The 22333-nt window shown below is 46.6% G+C and overlaps 2 protein-coding genes across 5 annotated transcripts; both read right to left on the bottom strand.

The window, feature by feature from the left end:
• Positions 1-146: 146 nt before the first annotated feature.
• On the bottom strand, positions 147-7752 carry LOC129847304 (golgin subfamily A member 7B-like). Its single transcript, XM_055915057.1, has 5 exons — positions 7672-7752; positions 5858-5983; positions 5632-5784; positions 2679-2780; positions 147-1952 (listed from the first exon to the last, which is right to left on the bottom strand). The coding sequence occupies exons 1-5, from the start codon at positions 7681-7683 to the stop codon at positions 1869-1871; spliced, it is 477 nt and encodes a 158-aa protein (XP_055771032.1). The 5' UTR covers positions 7684-7752; the 3' UTR covers positions 147-1868.
• A 5337-nt stretch (positions 7753-13089) lies between these two features.
• LOC129847307 (protrudin-like) lies at positions 13090-22119 on the bottom strand. 4 transcript variants are annotated; one of them, XM_055915062.1, is made up of 13 exons: positions 21859-22119; positions 21071-21141; positions 20759-20945; positions 20511-20606; positions 19970-20082; positions 19417-19538; positions 19108-19179; positions 18680-18709; positions 17725-17745; positions 14312-14453; positions 14116-14162; positions 13702-13783; positions 13090-13512 (listed from the first exon to the last, which is right to left on the bottom strand). In XM_055915062.1, the coding sequence occupies exons 1-13, from the start codon at positions 22116-22118 to the stop codon at positions 13448-13450; spliced, it is 1308 nt and encodes a 435-aa protein (XP_055771037.1). In that variant the 5' UTR covers position 22119; the 3' UTR covers positions 13090-13447. The 4 variants fall into 4 exon arrangements, with proteins under 4 accessions (XP_055771037.1, XP_055771038.1, XP_055771039.1 ...); XM_055915063.1 differs by having other exon boundaries at positions 17725-17742; XM_055915064.1 differs by lacking the exon at positions 17725-17745.
• Positions 22120-22333: the final 214 nt, after the last annotated feature.

Genomic DNA, 22333 nt, shown 5'->3' with positions numbered 1-22333 from the left:
CTTTTGACCACAGCCCTTCCATGGACTCCAATGATGCTCCAGGAGTGTCAAGGTCCTACCGGATGAACTTTGACATGTATGCTGCTAGAGGGAGTGACCCTTGACACCTCGACACTGGACAACTATGCACTTCCTTTTTTTTGGGGGGGGGGGGGGGGTCGGCATGCTCAGTTGGACCAAATAATAAGACGTTTGGCAATCATTATCTGTGATGGTCTGGAGAATCAGAAAGTGAATGGGACGTTTAGGCATGTTGTCTGTAACAGTTTGAGAACTGTGTGATACTGAATGTAATCTCGGAAACCCAGATCTAAAATCTCACATAATTGCATCAGATGCTTGATTAGGTTCTGGGGAGAGAGAAGATACTTACGAGACTAGAGAAGTCAATTCAACGTCTATTCCACTGAGATGACATGGATTTCAAAACCAGTGGTGCCCAGTGGGTATTTTCCTTGACCGTGAAAAAGAATGACATTCATGTTAAAATGGAGCGATGGAAGAGCAGCAGTTATTTATTAAAGTTCTTCTGATCATGAGTATCAAACAACAACAAGCATTATGAAGGTTCCAGTTCTCTACTTTTGCATAAACATGTCCCAGATTTAAATAAAAAGGCCAGACACTTCACATCAGGAAATAATTACATGTTGGCAGTTTATGGTTCTTTGGAGGAGGGTTTGTGTAGCAGAAAAGGAAGGAAGTGTTTGTGCGCGTGCAGGAAGAATTGTTCATTACTTTATTTTACAGAGTCCTGGTGCAGGCTTTTGTTCCAGACCAGCACTAAAACACCAGGACTGAAGAACACTGTTACAGGATGCTACATCGTCTATACAGGTAGCTGTGTATTTGCATAATCATGATCTAGGAGAGCTGGTGGTTCAAGACAAGAGGTTAGCTGGGTTGTGGAGTGTTTGATACCAAGCTGCATTATGACACTGACCAGTGGATGGTACCAGAGCCATTTATAGAGGCTAACATTTATGTCTCTGGATGGAACCAGCTACATTCATCTGTTTGCTACTATCAGCCCATCCATGTGGTTCACATCTCCGCTGAGCTGTGTAGTGCTACATCCCAAATGGATCCCTATTCCCTATATAGTGCACTACTAGGGCCCAGGTCAGAATTAGTGCACTATATAGGGAATAGGGTGCCATTTGGGCCGTACCCTAGATCTCCTACAGTACATGTCTGGGTCGTGGGCCTATTCACAAGACGCCAAGCGGCAGAAAACAAACTGGAACAGTAGAGGGACTACCTGAAACTTGTCCAATAAGAACTGTTTTCCCTGGTTAAAACGTTTCACTACGATGTGCACGAATGAATACAGGCAGGCAGGTAGGTGTGTAGTAGTCCATCACGGTTCCATGTCAACTGACAGCCTATTCCCTATCTCATACACTACTATCCTCCATACAGTGCACTACTTTTAACCAGAGCCCCAAACTAGTGCACTATAGGAGAGTGTCCCAAATGGCTCCCTATTCCCAATATAGTGTCTTTTTTTTTTATTTTACCAGGGCCCGAAAAAGTTGCCATTTGGGACGTAACCAAAATGCAATTATAAATCATCAGTATTCCCAACGTTGATAGATTCGGCTTGATCTGCTCCGGTCCATGTGGTTCAGTTGCGATCGAGTGTTCGGTCGGTTAGCTCAAGTTTGTTACGGTCAGGGCCGTTGTGGTTGCGGTAGGTGAGGCATACCCAGTCCAAAAAGCACTGCTGTTGGGGTGGTTCTCTAAGGGACCAGGGTTGTAGAGCTCCAGGGATCAGGGGGGTAGAGGTGCCGTGGACCCAGTCGCTGAACACCGCGGTTGTGTGTAGCGTTCCAGGGACCGGGGGGGGGGGGGTGACATGTACCCGGTCACCGAGCACTGCTGCCGGACGTAGAGCTGGAGCCTGAGCAGGAGCCAGTGGAGCCTCGGTCCTCATAGATCGAGATCTCTATCTGGACAAGATGGGGTTAAAGGAAGGAACATACCCCGATAGGGAGGGGCTGGGTCTATAGGGAGGGGCTGGGTCTATAGCGAGGGGCTGGGTCTATAGGGAGGGTCTGGGTCTATAGCGAGGGGCTGGGTCTATAGGGAGGGTCTGGGTCTATAGGGAGGGTCTGGGTCTATAGGGAGGGTCTGGGTCTATAGGGAGGGTCTGGGTCTATAGCGAGGGGCTGGGTCTATAGCGAGGGGCTGGGTCTATAGGGAGGGGCTGGGTCTATAGGGAGGGGCTGGGTCTATAGGGAGGGTCTGGGTCTATAGGGAGGGTCTGGGTCTATAGCGAGGGTCTGGGTCTATAGCGAGGGGCTGGGTCTATAGCGAGGGGCTGGGTCTATAGCGAGGGGCTGGGTCTATAGGGAGGGTCTGGGTCTATAGCGAGGGTCTGGGTCTATAGCGAAGGTCTGGGTCTATAGGGAGGGGCTGGGTCTATAAGGAGGGGCTGGGTCTATTAGGAGGGTCTGGGTCTATAAGGAGGGTCTGGGTCTATCCAATACACACACACTGTACAAGATCCTTATTCTTGGGAGCCCACGTGTTGACTCTTCATCTCTTTCTCCCTCTCTTTAAATCTCCATACATGTGTACATCTCTCTGCCTTTTTCTTCATTTGTCTTTGTTTTTCTTCATCTGTCTCTCTCTCTCACATACACACAGAGCAGCTGTAGTAGCTGTAAGGATACGACCCTCATGCCCCTCTCGATGGGGTCAGTGATGAGTAGACCTCGGGGGGCGTAGATCTTCTCATTCTGCTCCTGGATGTACCCGCCTATCTTCTTCAACACCTGGGGGAGATTGAGAAGGAGGGGGGAGGAAAGGGGGAGAGGGAGAGCGAACAGAAAGAGGCGGAGAGGAAGAAATAACAAAAGAAGGGGACAGTATGACAGAAAGTAAGGAACATACACTACCGTTCAAAAGTTTGGGGTCACTTAGAAATGTCCTTGTTTTTGAAAGAAAAGCAATTTTTTTTGTCCATTAAAATAACATCAACTTGATCAGAAATACAGTGTAGACATTGTTAATGTTGTAAATGACTATTGTAGCTGGAAACGGCTGATTTTTAATGGAATATCTACAGAGGCGTACAGAGGCCCATTATCAGCAACCATCACTCCTGTGTTCCAATGGCACGTTATGTTAGCTAATCCAAGTTGATAATTTTAAAAGGCTAATTGATCATTAGAAAACCCTTTTGCAATTATGTTAGCACAGTTGAAAATGGTTCTGATTTAAACAAGCAATAAAACTGGCCTTCTTTAGACTAGTTGAGTATCTGGAGCATCAGCATTTGTGGGTTCAATTACAGGCTCAAAATGGGCAGAAACAAAGAACTTTCTTCTGAAACTTGTCAGTCTATTCTTGTTCTGAGCAATTAAGGCTATTCCATGCGAGAAATTGCCAAGAAACTGAAGATCTCGTACAACACTGTGTACTACTCCCTTCACAGAACAGCGCAAACTGGCTCTAACCAGAATAGAAAGCGTGAGTGCACAACTGAGCAAGAGGACAGTACAGTCGTGGCCAAAAGTTTTGAGAATGGCACAAATATTCATTTTCACAAAGTCTGCTGCCTCAGTTTGTATGATGGCAATTTGCATATACTCCAGAATGTTATGAAGAGTGATCAGATGAATTGCAAAGTCCCTCTTTGCCATGCAAATGAACTGAATCCCCCAAAAAAACATTTCCACTGCATTTCAGCCCTGCCACAAAAGGACCAGTTGACATCATGTCAGTGATTATCTCGTTAACACAGGTGTGAGTGTTGACAAGGACAAGGCTGGAGATCACTCTGTCATGCTGATTGAGTTCGAATAACAGACTGGAAGCTTCAAAAGGAGGGTGGTGCTTGGAACCATTGTTCTTCCTCTGTCAGCCATGGTTACCTGCAGGGAAACATGTGCCGTCATCATTGCTTTGCACAAAAAGGGCTTCACAGGCAAGGATAGTGCTGCCAGTAAGATTGCATCTAAATCAATCATTTATCGGATCATCAAGAACTTCAAGGAGAGCGGTTCAATTGTTGTGAAGAAGGCTTCAGGGCGCCCAAGAAAGTCTAGCAAGCGCCAGCACCGTCTCCTAAAGTTGATTCAGCTGCGGGATCGGGGCACCACCAGTACAGAGCTTGCACAGGAATTGCAGCAGGCAGGTGTGAGTGCATCTGCACGCACAGTGAGGTACAGACTTTTGGAGGATGGCCTGGTGTCAAGAAGGGCAGCAAAGAAGCCACTTCTCTCCAGGAAAAACATCAGGGACAGACTGATATTCTGCAAAAGGTACAGGGATTGGACTGCTGAGGACTGAGGTAAAGTAATTTTCTCTGATGAATCCCCTGTCCGATTGTTTGGGGCATGCGGAAAAAAGCTTGTCCGGAGAAGACAAGGTGAGCGCTACTGTGTCATGCCAACAGTAAAGCATTCTGAGACCATTCATGTGTGGGGTTGCTTCTCAGCCAAGGGAGTGGGCTGACTCACAATTTTGCCTAAGAACACAGCGATGAATAAAGAATGGTACCAACACATCCTCTGAGAGCAACTTCTCCCAACCATCCAGGAACAGTTTGGAACAGTTTGGTGACGAACAATGCCTTTTCCAGCATGATGAAGCACCTTGCCATAACTAAGTGGCTCGGGGAACAAACATCGATATTTTGGGGCCAGGGCCAGGAAACTCCCCAGACCTTAATCCCATTGAGAACGTGTGGTCAATCCTCAAGAGGCAGGTGGATAAACAAATTCCCACAAATTCTGACAAACTCCAAGCATTGATTATGCAAGAATGGGCTGCCATCAGTCAGGATGTGGCCCAGAAGTTAATTGACAGCATGCCAGGGCGGATTGCAGAGGTCTTGAAAAAGAAGGGTCAACACTGCAAATATTGACTCTTTGCATCAACTTCATGTAATTGTCAATAAATGCCTTTGACACGTATGAAATGCTTGTAATTATACTTCAGTATTCCATAGTAACATCTGACAAAAATAACTAAAGACACTGAGGCAGCAGACTGTGAAAATTAATATTTGTCATTCTCAAAACCTTTGGCCACGACTGTACATTAGTGTCTAGTTTGAGAAACAGACACCTCACAAGTCCTCTACTGGCAGCTTCATTAAATAGTACCCGCAAAACACCAGTCTCAACGTCAACAGTGAAGAGGCGACTCCGGGATGCTGGCCTTCTAGGCAGAGTTCCTCTGTCCAGTGTCTGTGTTCTTTTGCCCATCTTAATCTTTTCTTTTTATTGGCCAATCTGAGATATGGCTTTTTCTTTGCAAATCTGCCTAGAAGGCCAGATGTCACCTCTTCACTGTTGACGTTGAGACTGGTGTTTTGGGCCTCAGGTTCTACTATGTGGTTCTACTGTGGTTGTAATGTGTTTCTATTGTGTGGTGTTCTACTGTGGTGTTCTAGTGTGGTGTTCTACTGTAGTGTTCTACTGTGGTGTTCTAGTGTGGTGGTTCTACTGTGGTCGTAATGTTTCTACTATGTGGTTCTACTGTGGTGGTTCTACTGTGGTGGTTCTACTGTGGTTGTTTCTATTGTGTGGTGTTCAAGTGGTTCTAATGTGGTGGTTCTACTGTGTTCTTACTGAAGTTCTACTGTGTTTATATTGTGGTGGTTTAGCCCGGTCTCACCTTCTCATAGCGCGTCTCCATACAGAGGAAGATGAGGTAGGCTGTAGCGCAGGCCAGACATCCCTCCAGGTAGGACTGGCCTCCCATCTTCTCTGCCTCCGCATAGTAGATATTCAACCTCTTCACCGTGTCCTCAAACAACGGCCGCTCAATCTGACAGAGAGCCACTCAGTTAGCTGTCTTTTCAGCCATTAGTGTGTGTGTGTGTGTGTGTTAGACTACCCACCCTGCTCTCCAGCTCAGAAGGGAACTTGGTCTGGAAGCGGCAGGTGGTCCCTTCACTGTAGTCTCTCTGCAGGAACACCTTGTTGGCCAGAGATGCACTGTGCCTCAACTCTTGGAGGTTATGGAACTACAGGACACAAACACACATGCGAGCGTGTGCGCACACACACCCACCCACCCATATTTGGGAGGAGAGAGAGAAAGGAGTGTGAGGAAGAGAGGGGGAGCGAGAGAGAGATTGTGGATAGAATTCTAATATGGATTAACTTTCTGGTTCTGAGGAAGCAGTGTGTATGACTCACCATGAGAATAAAACTAAACTGCTCATTCGCTCTCTCACACACACATACTCTCTGTTCAAGAGGTAATGTATACAAACAGTGGCTGATGTAGTCTTTAGAGGTATACGATGATAGAGGAGAGGTGTTCAATCAAAGTCTGTCTGGCGGTCCGTTGGATCACGGCCCAGACACAGACACAGTATCTCTCCTCTCTCTCTAACTGGTCTTCTCTCTCTGTAGCTCTCGTTTTCTCCTCTCCTTTCCCCTCTCTCTTCTCTCCCTTCCCCTCTCTCTCTCTCTCCTTTCTCCTCTCCTTTCCCCTCTCTCTTCTCTCCCTTCCCCTCTCTCCTTTCTTCTCTCCCTACCCCTCTCTTCTCTCTCTCTCTCCCTTCCTTCCCCTCCTCTCTCTGTATCTCTTTGTCTCCCTCTCTCTCTCTCTCTCCTGACCATGCACTCTGCTACAGCAGCCGGATCATGGAAACGAGCCAAGAGAAGAAGGCCCAACATCACAGAACAGCTCACAACAAATCAATCTCTGTAAGAACCGGGTTAGAAGGCTCAATAGGCCAACGATGGCACCAAATGGTCGTTTCCCCCCCATAAAGAAGCTTGATGTCCCTAGTTGTGGACTTAGGTGTGGGGGAGGTGTGTAGGCCAGTCTAGTTTCTTGCTTTGGGAAACTAGTTTAGGCTATTATGGTTCGTCAAGCTTATTTCCCCAATGTGTCGCTGAATGAAAGGCAGTTGGACCGAATAACGGAAATGAAAAGATCCGTGTAAACGCGGAGATTTTCCCTCCTTGACCTCAATGGGTTGCTGTCCACGGTGCTGATATCCCTTTAGTAGGTTTCAGCACTAGCACGGGCCAGCCTGCCTATACCGGATTAACGGCGGAACACTAGAGACAAAAAAAGAAGAGCTCTGCTTTCACCAAAACAGCTTAACGGCACGAGGATTGCTTGTTTATCCCTGTTCTCGTGCACAAGTTGTAGCATAGGCTACACAGCCTGCCTTGGAAACGCTGTTTGTGCTACAAAGAGAATTCCTCTAACGAACCTCTATTCAGGCACGTAATCTTCCTACGCCTTTAATATGGCAATATAATGATATAGGGATTATATGATATTCACATACCATGTCGGTCAGGGTGACCGAAGAAGTGTTAAAATTGACAAGGCTTCCATTTATAATCAAAGCAGACGATTTATTTGCCAAAATGAACCTGCCTGCCTGACCCGTTTAGGCAAATGTTATATTCGAAATTAACTTTTTATACGTAAATAAACAACTGTTGTGTTGATTTCTATCGTTGCTGGGTAACAGAGATTGAAATGATTGTATGCTACAAAATCCTTTCTATCACAGGGCTAACCTTGCTGTTACTGACAAAGCCATTCAAACGGTTCAGAATATAGGTTACAACCCTCTCCACAAGGCTACCTGCTCATATGAAAGACAATATAACCATATGCCCATAGAGGTAAAGGGAAAGACATAGGCTAACGAAGAGGATAGATTATTCTATTCATTCTCACCTCTGTCGCCATGTTTCCATCTGACGGCGTAAGGCTACTAGGACGAGTCCCGGAGCTCAAAGCGCTTTACTGGGACACGGGCGGGAGGAAGAGACGGAGGGGGAGGATGTGAGGGGGGGGGTGGGGTGGGGGGGGGGGGGGGGGGGGGGTAGGGGGGGGGGGCAGAGAGCGGCGGGGGTTGGGAGGACCTCACACGAGGGGGTAGGGCGTGGGCGTGGTCTATATATCATCGCGTAGCACTAACAGTCGTGGCCAAAAGTTTTGAAAATGACACAAATATTAATTTCCACAAAGTTTGCTGCTTCAGTGTCTAGATATTTTTGTCAGATGTTACTATGGAATACTGAAGTATAATTACAAGCATTTCATAAGTATCAAAGGCTTTTATTGACAATTACATGAAGTTGATGCAAAGAGTCAATTTTTGCAGTGTTGACCCTTTTTCAAGACCTCTGCAATCCGCCCTGGCATGCTGTTAATTAACTTCTGGGCCACATCCTGACTGATGGCAGCCCATTCTTGCATAATCAATGCTTGGAGTTTGTCAGAATTTGTGGGTTTTTGTTTGTCCACCCGCCTCTTGAGGATTGACCACAAGTTCTCAATGGGGATTAAGGTCTGGGGAGTTTCCTGGCCCTGGACCCAAAATATCGATGTTTTGTTCCCCGAGCCACTTAGTTATCACTTTTGCCTTATGGCAAGGTGCTCCATCATGCTGGAAAAGGCATTGTTCATCACCAAACTGTTCCTGGATGGTTGGGAGAAGTTGCTCTCGGAGGATGTGTTGGTACCATTCTTTATTCATGGCTGTGTTCTTAAGCAAAATTGTGAGCCCACTCCCTTGGCTGAGAAGCAACCACACACATGAATGGTCTCAGGATGCTTTACTGTTGGCATGACACAGAACTGATGGTATGACACAGGACTGATGGTAGCGCTCACCTTGTCTTCTCCGGACAAGCTTTTTTCCGGATGCCCCAAACAATCGGAAAGGGGATCCATCAGAGAAAATGACTTTACCCCAGTCCTCAGCAGTCCAATCCCTGTACCTTTTGCAGAATATCAGTCTGTCCCTGATGTTTTTCCTGGAGAGAAGTGGCTTCTTTGCTGCCCTTCTTGACACCAGGCCATTCTCCAAAAATCTTCGCCTCACTGTGCGGCGTGCAGATGCACTCATATCTGCCTGCTGCAATTCCTGTGCAAGCTCTGTACTGGTGGTGCCCCAATCCCGCAGCTGAATCAACTTTAGGAGACGGTCCTGGCGCTTGCTGGACTTTCTTGGGCACCCTGAAGCCTTCTTCACAACAATTGAACCGCTCTCCTTGAAGTTCTTGATGATCCGATAAATGATTGATTTAGATGCAATCTTACTGGCAGCAATATCCTTGCCTGTGAAGCCCTTTTTGTGCAAAGCAATGATGACGGCACATGTTTCCTTGCAGGTAACCATGGCTGACAGAGGAAGAACAATGGTTCCAAGCACCACCCTCCTTTTGAAGCTTCCAGTCTGTTATTCGAACTCAATCAGCATGACAGAGTGATCTCCAGCCTTGTCCTCGTCAACACTCACACCTGTGTTAACGAGAGAATCACTGACATGTCAGCTGGTCCTTTTGTGGCAGGGCTGAAATGCAGTGGAAATGTTTTTTGGGGGGGGATTCAGTTCATTTGCATGGCAAAGAGGGACTTTGCAATTAATTGCAATTCATCTGATCACTCTTCATAACATTCTGGAGTATATGCAAATTGCCATCATACAAACTGAGGCAGCAGACTTTGTGAAAATGTATATTTGTGTCATTCTCAACTTTTGGCCACGACTGTACATTCCTCTCCTTGTTTCCTTTCCTTCTGGTAATACAAACTGATTTGAGGAGATAGGAAAGGTGGAAACAATATGGAGGAAGACAGGTTAAAGTAAGGAAGACAAAGTAAGGAAAGGAAACAAGGAAAGTAAGGAAGCTACTTCAGACTATTGAGATTCACCCTGGGTTGTGAGGAGGGGATTGGAGAGGAACCTGGAGCCTTCTGGCATGTGGTGGATCTGGGTTGTGAGAAGATTGGAACCTGGAGCCTTCTGACATGTGGTGGATTTGGGTTGTGAGGAGAGGACCTGGAGCCCTTCTGGCATGTGGTGGATCTGGGTTGTGAGGAAAGGAACCTGGAGCCTTCTGGCATGTGGTAGATTTGGGTTGTGAGGAGAGGAACCTGGAGCCTTCTGGCATGTGGTAGATTTGGGTTGTGAGGAGAGGAACCTGGAGCCTTCTGGCATGTGGTAGATTTGGGTTGTGAGGAGAGGAACCTGGAGCCTTCTGGCATGTGGTAGATTTGGGTTGTGAGGAGAGGACCTGGAGCCCTTCTGGCATGTGGTGGATCTGGGTTGTGAGGAAAGGAACCTGGAGCCTTCTGGCATGTGGTAGATTTGGGTTGTGAGGAGAGGAACCTGGAGCCTTCTGGCATGTGGTAGATTTGGGTTGTGAGGAGAGGAACCTGGAGCCTTCTGGCATGTGGTAGATTTGGGTTGTGAGGAGAGGAACCTGGAGCCTTCTGGCATGTGGTAGATTTGGGTTGTGAGGAGAGGAACCTGGAGCCTTCTGGCATGTGGTGGATTTGGGTTGTGAGGAGAGGAACCTGGAGCCTTCTGGCATGTGGTAGATTTGGGTTGTGAGGAGAGGATTGGAGAGAAACCTGGATCCTTCTGGCATGTGGTGGATTTGGGTTGTGAGGAGAGGATTGGAGAGGAACCTGGAGCCTTCTGGCATGTGGTGGATTTGGGTTGTGAGGAGAGGAACCTGGAGCCTTCTGGCATGTGGTGGATTTGGGTTGTGAGGAGAGGATTGGAGAGAAACCTGGAACCTTCTGGCATGTGGTGGATTTGGGTTGTGAGGAGAGGAACCTGGAGCCTTCTGGCATGTGGTGGATTTGGGTTGTGAGGAGAGGATTGGAGAGAAACCTGGAACCTTCTGGCATGTGGTGGATTTGGGTTGTGAGGAGAGGACCTGGAACCTTCTGGCATGTGGTGGATCTGGGTTGAGTAGTGACCATGGAGATAGAGGACTCTAGTGCCCAAAAGCCTGTTTTAGCATGGGCAGCGCCATTGAGGACCATTCTGAAGTAGTCAACTGGGTGTGACTTCCTATGGGTTAAGGAAGGATCACGAGTCCATCCAGGTCACCACGAGGGATCAGCTGATGAATTATACTCCTGAGCAAGCACTCCATAACTGCAGGTGGCAGTAAATCACCAACCTTGGCTTATTACCTGTTCAAACAACACAATGCAAGTGGCAGTGTGCACCCTTTCAGTTTGTTTAGCAACTCATAGAAGTAGTAGATGAAGAATGGACTACTTCAAAATGGAGATGACCTCTATGGCGCTTCTTAGCTCTCAGACGCCATAATGGGACAGATACAATGTCTACGGTAGTGAAACGCCAACAGATGCACCAAACCTGCAGGGCACACTCTCTTTTTAAATGTTTTATTTTTTTAAACAGAGCTCTCTACAATTAGGCTGAAAAAAGGCAGGAAAAATATGCCATAAGTTAATTTCAAACATTCAAAATCACATTAGTTTATTGAAGCAATGAAGAGTAAACAAAATCCTCCATTCTGTCAAGATAATCAATCAAATGAATGAATCAATAAATTGGATAAATATAAACTTTCAGTGGATTGAATATAGGTGATCACAATGGTAAAAGTGTAACATGTACATTCTTATGTGTCAATCTAAAACCTGTGCTGTGTTCAAATACCCATACCAACATCCTGTATACTACATACTTAATGAGTACATACTACATACTATTAGTTCATTTTAGAATACTGTAAATGAAGGGTATCCTTTCAGTTGAGTACTAGCACTTCGCCTGTCTACCAGAAATTGATGCTGTTGCTATGCAACCTCTTGCTAGCTTGTTAGCATAACAAATGACTAGCTAGACATTTTAAGATTTCGGCTGTGTCCGTAAATTCAATATGGGGTGCGTTCGTAAATTCACCCATGGAGTGCAAGAGAGCGTTCAGAATGCGCTCTGGGCGTTCGTAAATCCAGAGCGTTGTCAGATTGTTCTTTCGTAAATTCAGAGAGTTTCGGTCTCGGGGCCCAGACTAGACGCTCTGGCCAAGGAGTAGGGTTGATCCGAGCGTTCTGTCCTCACAATGGCAGTCAAGCTCCCAAGCTAACTGGCTAGCTACCTCCATTCACAAATAAGAAACCCTCACTCTGACCATTTTACTTGCCCTAGCAGAGCTGGTTAGGCAGTCAAGCACCCAAGCTAACTGGCTAGCTACCTCCAGACACAAATGAGAAACCCTCACTCTGACCATTTTACTCACCCTAGCAGAGCTGGTTAGGCTGTTTTCATTTGTTGCAGAGTGTTGGTGACTAACTGTGCTGCAGGCAACAATTTAATTACTTTTTTCTTTTTTTGCCAACGCTTACTGACACCGGCCATATTCAACGCGTTTTATTCAGTTATTCTGTGCACTGGCACACAGACGAGAGATGCTCTGAAATCAGAGTTGAGAGGGTTAGGGTTAGGGTTAGGGTTAGGGTTAGCCAGAATTAACAATGTCCATTGAGAGCGCACAACGACTCTACCACTTAGCTAAGAATGATGTGAATAATCAAGTCAATATACATTGGGTGGTTAGCTAGATAGTTAATATACTGCCTGGCAAGTTCAATGTATTAGTAGCCAACTAACGTTAGGTAGCTAGCTAACGGAACGGTACATACTGCTGCGGTTCGTAAGGACAGCGTAGCTAATAAATTGTCAGCCAACATAACGTTTAACTTATTTGAAAAGTCATTACTTTATTACATTGCTCAACATTTTCTTAAAGCAATTCATTTGTATCTGCTCTCGTCAACCATTTTCCTCAAATCTGAAAACGTTGGTGAAGCCACAGACATTTTCTGAAGAATCGCATTATGGTCCCTAAAAGCACAGAAACAGTGTCCACTGCTTGTATACTTTGTATTTTGGTGAATTTAGTACGACATCCAGGAACTTTTGGCATACTATATCCATACTATGACCAATAAGTATACTACATACTCAATTTACATCACAAATAGTACAGCTAGTATGAGTATTTGAACACAGCTCTGGGATCACCTCTGGAAATCACTCCATGGGGATTAGGGTATGCCATTTAGCATCCTGTCTTTACATCCATTAAATTAACATTAGGACCAACATATAAAACCATTACATAATGGATAAGTTATAACAGGGTCAATCTATAGCATATCTTATACAATCCAAATACGCGCGCGCGCACACACACACACACACACACACACACACCCACACACACACACACACACACACACACACACACACACACACACACACACACACACACACACACACCTCAGCATTCTCAGGACCTCCATGACAGAATGACAGTACATGATAAATCTCAATGCAACACAAGCTGATGGGAGTCTGGGGGAGCGTCCAAAATGACACCCTATATAGCCCACTACTGTAGACCAGAGCCTATAGGGAATCCCATTGGGCTCTGGGCAAAAGCAGTGTAATTTATAGGGAATAGGTTGCCATTTGGGACTGGTTCATCTTAATAACCCTGGTCACCTGGGCTGGAGCCAGAGAACCAGACAACCTGGGGTTTTGAACCACCCCCGGGGGGGTAGAGGCTGATCTGCCGCGGGCTCTACCCAGCCAAGGAGCTTCGAATCCTGGGTAGGAGGGGCAGTACCATCCCTGGGTCTCCATGAGTGGGTAGGAGGGGGTAGTCATTTCTCACTTGCTGAGGGTGGAGTTGCAGACAGCACAAACAAACACTGTCTCTCTCTGGGCATCTGGAGCTGGGAGGGATGTAGAGAGACATTACATGAGAAAGGGGGATGCAGAGAGAGATGGGGAATGAGAGAAGGTGTAAAATAGAAGAGATAGAAATTTGTTTTTAAAATCAACTGATGTCTTCGGAGACCTTATTTATCATTTCAGTATAGAAATACCATAATAGCATGTGTGTGTGTGTGTTTCTCTCTCACCTGTGACACCCATGCAGGCCTTGAGGACCTTGTAGGAGCAGCATCTGGAGCAGAAGCTGTTGCCACAGTTACTACAGCTCCGCTGAAACAGCAGAGGTCACAGAGGTCACGATGACATCATCGTCTTTGTTATGTCCCAAACTGAACCCTATTCCAGGGTTGGGGCCAATTTGAAATGAAGTGGGTGAATTCAGGAAGTAAAGTGAAACTCTAACCCCAACCCTGTCCTATTCCCTACATAGTTCACTACTTGTGACCAGGGCCCATAGGACTCTGTTCTAAAGTGGTAGATTATATAAGGGATAGGATGCCATTTGTGACACACCCCAGGTTCCACACAGAGTTATTAAACAGCCTACAGTATTAATTATGCTTGTATTTATTGGTGGTTTAAAACAGGTGTAAAGCTCTTACCCTTCTCTTCACCACTGAGAAGACGGCACTGCAGCTGGAACAGTTACCTTTGGGATGAGAGAGCAGGAAGGGGGGAGAGAGGGGGGGGGAGAGAGGGGGGGGGATATTTAATTTCTATCTGAAGACTAGATACTAAACCCACCTCTTAAGTAGGGCTGAGGTGAGGAAGAAGATGAGGGATGAAGGGTTGACTGACCTGTGTTGTTGGTGGGGTAGCGTTTGCGTAGCTTCTCCGTCAGTTTGGACACCTTACTGCGGATTGGCTCGTTGCGGCTCAGTAGACCGTTGTCTGAGGTGATGGAGATGGTGTCCAAATCTGACGTTGTGTCATCATCCTCCTGTAGGGAGGGGGGGGGGGGGGCAGAATGGGGGGAGGAGGAGAAGAGAAGGTTTAAGTTACTAAAGAGCAGTTAAAGGCAGCAGCTTTGTGGGAACTACAAACCATAGCCCCTAAACCATAGCCCATGCTCCCTGCTCCTCCAACACCAACCCCTCTCTTTCATGGTTTAGGTGGATGTGTTTCTCAACGTCAACAGCAGGGGGAGTCGAGAGCACACAGGCAGCAAAACCCCACTAACATAAAACCACACACGTCATCCTCCAAGGCAGGGGTGTCCAACTCCTTCCACGGAGGGCCCAGAGTCTGTTTGTTTTGGGGGTTTTCCTGTCCAATTAAGACCTACACAACCAGGTGAGGCCAGTTCCTAACTAACCAATGAGCTCAATTCATCAATCAAGTCAAAGGAAGGAGTGAAAACCTGCAGCCTGGGACCTCTGTGGAATGAGTTTGAAACGTGCTACCAGACATGCTCCAGATCAGTTGTACAGTTCACACCCTTATGGTTAAGGTTAGTGTTAGATGAGGCTAAGCTGATCCTAGATCTGTGCCTATATATTGCCCTGAAAGACGAGGGCTGGTACACCTCAGGCAAGAAACGTATTGGGAAGGGGCGGGGCACCTTAAGCTCCACCCTCAGACATCATTGCACCTGTCTCCGTAGATGGGCTGGAAGCCAATCAGCAAAAGACCTCACCTGTATTCATAAGTCGCAATCACACCCTATTTCCATATAATATAGTGCACTACTTTATACCCATGTCCCTATAATATAGTGCACTACTTTATACCCTAGTCCCTATAATATAGTGCACTACTTTAGACCCCAGTCCCTAAAATATAGTGCACTACTTTAGACCCTAGTCCCTATAATATAGTGCACTACTTTATACCCTAGTCCTTATAATATAGTGCACTACTTTAGACCCTAGTCCCTAAAATATAGTGCACTACTTTAGACCCTAGTCCCTATAGTATAGTGCACTACTTTTATGAAGAAAAAAAATTGCAAGATTGTTATAATACTGTAATTGCATGGTTGTTTTATGCAACAGAATAGAGGGTTCTTATAATATTGTGTCTGTGTGAACTGAAAGTGGGCCTCTGGGAGATTTAACACTGACAGGAGATTTATGATTGGGTGATAAAACCTAAAGAGACCACATTCCAGAGCATGAGTTAATGTTTCTGATCTATAGGGTACCAGGGAGAGATGACCCCAGGGCCAGACCCTGGTCTCTACACAATGAGAGATGACCCCAGGGCCAGACCCTGGTCTCTACACAATGAGAGATGACCCCAGGGCCAGACCCTGGTCTCTACACAATGAGAGATGACCCCAGGGCCAGACCCTGGTCTCTACACAATGAGAGATGACCCCAGGGCCAGACCCTGGTCTCTACACAATGAGAGATGACCCCAGGGCCAGACCCTGGTCTCTACACAATGAGAGATGACCCCAGGGCCAGACCCTGGTCTCTACACAATGAGAGATGACCCCAGGGCCAGACCCTGGTCTCTACACAATGAGAGATGACCCCAGGGCCAGACCCTGGTCTCTACACAATGAGAGATGACCCCAGGGCCAGACCCTGGTCTCTACACAATGAGAGATGACCCCAGGGCCAGACCCTGGTCTCTACACAATGAGAGATGACCCCAGGGCCAGACCCTGGTCTCTACACAATGAGAGATGACCCCAGGGCCAGACCCTGGTCTCTACACAATGAGAGATGACCCCAGGGCCAGACCCTGGTCTCTACACAATGAGAGATGACCCCAGGGCCAGACCCTGGTCTCTACACAATGAGAGATGACCCCAGGGCCAGACCCTGGTCTCTACACAATGAGAGATGATTATCACATCCTGCCGGTGATCGGGAGTCCCGTAGGGCGGTGCACAATTGGCCCAGCGTCGAGCGGGTTTGGCCGAGGTAGGCCGTCTTAGTGCACTACTTTTGACCAGAGCCCAACGTAGCATGAGATGGATGTGTCCTATTTGCATCCTTACAGTGAAGTGCACAACCATGCTAGAAACACACGTCACACAATACACACACATTACAACACCACCCTTGGGTGTGTACTTAGGTGCAGTGACCAGCTCAGAGCATGCTCATCCAATGGTTTGCTGGAATGATGCAGAGACGCCCAGACTACATTGAGAATGAGGCCTATTGTATGAATGATGATTAGTGCTTTAAAAAGGTTTGCAAAATTCCAGTAACTTTCCCAAAAATCCTGGTTAGAAGATTTGCAGAATCAGGAGGTAATAAGCAGGACATCCAGGAATCCTTGAACCAGGAATTCTGGAAAACCTGGTTATCTGTGCTATGATATTAGTGCTATATATCATGACATTAGCGCTATATATCATGATATTAGTGCTACATATCATGACATTAGTGCTATATATTATATATAATGACATTAGTGCTACATATCATGACATTAGTGCTATATATTATATATAATGACATTAGTGCTATATATAATGACATTAGTGGTATATATATAATGACATTAGTTGTATATATATAATGACATTAGTGGTATATGTAATGATATTAGTGGTATATATATATAATGACATTAGTCCTATATGTAATGATATTAGTGGTATATATATATAATGACATTAGTCCTATATGTATTGACATTAGTGCTATATATAATGACATTAGTTGTATATATATAATGACATTAGTGGTGTATATATATATATATATATAATGACATTAGTCCTATATGTAATGATATTAGTGGTATATGTATTGACATTAGTGGTATAGATGTGAAGTTATAGTCCTGATGTCATAATGGAAACATAACCAGTGATGGTAACAGCAGCCCTCAGGTGTATAGACATTCCACTACCCATGCAGACAGGACCCAACCGAGGTGTGTACCCTATACGCCCCCCCTCCCTCTCACCACAAACAGGGTAAGGGAAGGGGGTGTATAGACATTCCACTACCCATGCAGACAGGACCCAACCGAGGTGTGTACCCTATACGCCCCCCCTCCCTCTCACCACAAACAGGGTAAGGGAAGGGGGTGTATAGACATTCCACTACCCATGCAGACAGGACCCAACCGAGGTGTGTACCCTATACGCCCCCCCTCCCTCTCACCACAAACAGGGTAAGGGAAGGGGGTGTATAGACATTCCACTACCCATGCAGACAGGACCCAACCGAGGTGTGTACCCTATACGCCCCCCCTCCCTCTCACCACAAACAGGGTAAGGGAAGGGGGTGAACTAGACTTACCACTAAAGCCAAGGGAGTCTCCTTGTTAGGATGGAGAGGAACACACACACACACACAGGAGCAGATTACACACACCCATATCTATCTAACACACCGTATCTATCTGACATAAACACTGCAGAAACACACACAGGAGCAGATTACACACACCCCCCATATCTAACACAACCATTTAACACACACACAGGAGCAGATTACACACACCCATATCTATCTAACACAACCATTTAACACACACACACACACAGGAGCAGATTACACACACCCATATCTATCTAACACATCCATTTTTAACACACACACACCGCATCTATCTAACATGAACACGGCAGAAACACACTGTGCTGTCTGAGAGGGTAATACTGAACTGGCCAGCTACACTAGATGCATTACGTCTGCAGAGCACGAGACGCTTCACTTCCATGAAACCTGGTGGTTCTATTTCTATTGTGTCGATGTGAACGTGCAGCTCACTGAACAATATGATGAGGTGGTTTGAGCTCTGCTCACGTCAACGTTACGCTTCCAGTGTAGCAGCTAATAACAACTAGGGTTCTCTTCACGTCCTCGTGTAGCTCCTGTGCAACACACACCACTGCAATACACACACACACACACACACACACACACACAGACACACACACTTACAGGTCTTTGACCACGGTCATGACGTCGTGTAACACTGAACTGTCTGAGATAGTCCTAAATATTCAATTCAAATCACAATTTATTGGTCACAAACATATTTGGCAGATGTTAATGCAGGTGTAGCGAAATGCTTGTAACACACACACACACACACACACACACCCCCCCCTTAGTAACTGGGCTGAGTAGTTGAACTGTCACAGAACTTTATCATACATAAAAACAAAAATTATTTGTCGCAATTGTTAATGTATCCTGTTGCTAATGCTGTAATACCACAGCCCGACAGAAAGGGGGAGCCACTCACCTGCAGGGAGATAGGGGGCTCCTGAGTCAACTGAGAGGGGAGGTAGGTAGAAACAGAAAAGGAAATGAATCATCAGAAGGACAGGAAGTTGTCAGCCAGCGACAGAAGGAAGAAGGATAAGAAGCTGTGTTCCAACAATCTTTTTCCTTCTGATTTGACAATGACATGGATAGGTCACAGGAAGGTGGGCCTAGTGGATTCCTTGGTTTCTCCCATCCTACCATGTTAGATCTGTGAAGACTTGGTGGAAGGAATGGATGCAGTGTTCAAACATGGCCGGAGTGAGAGTGGTGCAATTGCCAATAAAGTTATATCAAATCAAAAATACATGGCCTAAGACCTGGCCAAAGAGAGAGGTCAGGATGAAAAACCAGTCAGACAACAAGACAAAGGAATAAAGCCGAGATAACGGTTGATTTAGTTTTTACCTCGATGGCATCTTTGAACTCATCATCAGGCTCTGCCTCCTCAGCCTCCTCTACGCTGCCCGGGGACAGGTCCTACACACCACACAATAATGATATACATCTACGTTACATAAGAGGATTATTGCATAACACTGATCTGTAATGTTTTAATGTACACCATTAATCCAAATATACCCACTCTACATATACATCCACCCCTTCCTCTTTCTCCCTCCCCCTGTCTCTCTCCCTTCCCCCGTTTCTCTTCCCCCACCACTTCTCTCTCCCTACCTGTTTCTCTCCCCCCACCACTTCTCTCTCTGTCCTTACCTCCAAGCTGCTAGCAGTGGGAGTCCGGTCCAGGCTGCCGCGGTCCGGTTCTGTGTGGTCCATCTCTCCTTCTGAGGATGGGTTCTGGCCAGACTGGACCACCTCCCTTAGGTCCAACACAACTACACACACAGAGGGAGAGTGGAACCAGGCTGTTAGAACACAGAACCAACACTTGAGTGTGTGTCTGCATGTACAGTACCAGTCAAAAGTTTGGACACACCTACTCATTCCAGGGTTTTTCTTTATTTTTACTATTTTCTACATTGTAGAATAATAGTGAAGACGTCAAAACTATGAAATAACACATATGGAATCATGTAGTAACCAAAAAAGTGATAAACAAATCTAAATATTTTTGAGATTCTTCAAAAAAGCTGTCATCAAGGCAAAGGGTGGCTACTTTGAATAATGATTCCATATGTGTTATTTCATAGTTTTGATGTCTTCACTATTATTATACAATGTAGAAAATAGTAAACAATTAAGAAAAACCATTGAATGAGTAGGTGTGTCCAAACTTTTGACTGGTACTGTATGTGTGTGTACTAACCCCTGCAGAAGTCTCGGTTCCACAGGAAGAGGGCAGTAGTGAGACAGGCCAGCACCCAGCACACAGGAACAGAATACAGCAGCATCAATACAGCTAACAGGCCACCATAGAACCTGAGAGACAGAGAAGAGAGACGGAAGAGAGGGATAGAGAGACAGAGAAGAGAGACGGAAGAGAAGGATAGAGAGACAGAGAAGAGAGACGGAAGAGAGGGATAGAGAGACCGAGGAGACAGAGAAGAGAGACGGAAGAGAGGGATAGAGAGACAGAGAAGAGAGACGGAAGAGAGGGATAGAGAGACGGAAGAGAGGGATAGAGAAACAGAGAAGAGAGACAGAGAGAGGAGAGAGACACTCAGACACACACAAACAACCCTAACCAGTCTGTAGGGTGCTTTGTAAGTACAGATGTGTGATGATATCTATGGTGAATGTAGAGTGGCTGAGTTACTGTCCTGGAGAACAAGGACACACACACACAGTGTTGCTGATCTGGAGGACTCCGAGTGGCTCCAAGTACACACACAGACAGTGTTACTGACCTAGAGGACTCAGAGTGGCTCTCCCAGTACAGGAGCTTGTAGACAGACTCAGCAGACAGGCAGGCATGAGACAACAGGTCATCTAGCTGCTTTAACCTGTGGACACACACACACACACACACACAGAGAGGGAGACACCCGGACATGCACATGCGTGCACGCAAACAGGCACACACACAGGGATAGTAAATAAATTAACTTGGTTTTATAAAGTGGAGGGTCAAACTCACACACACTCACTCACTCACAGGTCCTTGACTTCCAGCATGGCGTCCTGTCTGGTGAGCTGAACGTTCTGCAGGTCCTTACGATGCACCGCGTGGCACCGCCTCTTCTGTTGCTCCGCCTCCGAAGCCCCGCCCCCACACCTGTCCTGCAGGTAACCCAGGGCAGCCGGGGCAGACACCCCCAGAACACACACAGAGAACCACCCCACTGGAGGGCAGGAGAGAAACTGACTGTCACATGTGATATATATCACATTATTATACACACTCAGTTGTATGTGGTAGTCGTTCATATAGCAGTGTGTGTGTGTGTGTTAACCAGCATTAGCTCACCTTCACTCAGAGTGAGGAAGAGGATGTTGAGCAGTACACAGACCAGTAGTGAGCACAGAGGCATCCTCCACCTGCAATACACCACACAGTCATACTGACCTAGGATCAGTTTAGCGTCCTCAAGTCCTATCCTCAACCATTAGGGTGGAGGAACTAAAAACTGACCTCCGATCAGTGTCTAGGGTAAACACTGACTCACCACAGTAGGTAGCAGGCTGTACAAATCACTCATGACTATACAATAAACCAAATAAGATGTATCTACAACTACACCCATTAGAGCAGGGCTGGAGCAAAAGCCTCACCTGCAGACCAGCTCCACAGCCCAGATCTAGGATCAGTTACCCTCCCTTCATTAACCCAGTAGGTAGCATGCCAGCTCCACAGCCCAGATCTAGGATCAGTCTACCCTCCCTTCATTAACCCAGTAGGTAGCATGCCAGCTCCACAGCCCAGATCTAGGATCAGCATACCCTCCCTACATTAACCCAGTAGGTAGCGTGCCAGCTCCACAGCCCAGATCTAGGATCAGAGCTTCATTAGCCCAGTAGGTAGAGTGCCAGCTTCACAGCCCAGATCTAGGATCAGCATACCCTCCCTGGAACCATTAGGGTGAAGAAACTCAAATCTGACAGGTCAGTGTCTAGGCCCATAGGAAACCTCATCCTACTCCCTTCACTAGCCCAGTAGGTAGCGTGAATCAGTCTACTCTCCCAAGTCCTATCTGTTATCACCATTGGAGAAACTAAAAACCGATCTTGGATCAGTGTGTAAATGTATCCTCTCACCCCAGCAGGTAGCGGGCCAGCTCCAACGTGTCAGTGAGCGGCTCCAGAAACAGGGCCATCCTCTTGTAAGACACCACCATCTTGAGCAGGTCAAAGGTCGCGACCTGGCGGGGGCCAGGGCTTCCCAACTCTGAGGGTGACCCTGTGGGGGAGCCGGGGGTGTCTTTAGGGGGCAGAGACACCAGGGTGTCGTCCCCCCTGTCACCCACCCCCGGACCACCCTGACAGGGGTCCTGACATGCCCCTACTCCAGGCTTCATCCCGACTAGAGGGGAGAAGGGCAGGGTGGGAGAAAGGGGGACAGAAACAGAGGGGGTAGATAAAGGGAGTGAGAGACACAGACAGACAGACAGAGAGAGACAGACAGAGACATTATTTATCTTGCTCCTTTGCACCCCAGTATCTCTACTTGCACATTCATCTTCTGCACATCTACCATTCCAGTGTTTAATTGCTATATTGTAATTACTTCGCC

The sequence above is a fragment of the Salvelinus fontinalis genome, unplaced genomic scaffold, assembly GCF_029448725.1.
Source record: "Salvelinus fontinalis isolate EN_2023a unplaced genomic scaffold, ASM2944872v1 scaffold_0769, whole genome shotgun sequence".
In the NCBI taxonomy this organism is placed as follows: domain Eukaryota; kingdom Metazoa; phylum Chordata; class Actinopteri; order Salmoniformes; family Salmonidae; genus Salvelinus; species Salvelinus fontinalis.
The sequence above is the reverse complement of the archived record's forward strand: the minus strand, read 5'-3'. Positions and strand labels throughout refer to the sequence as shown.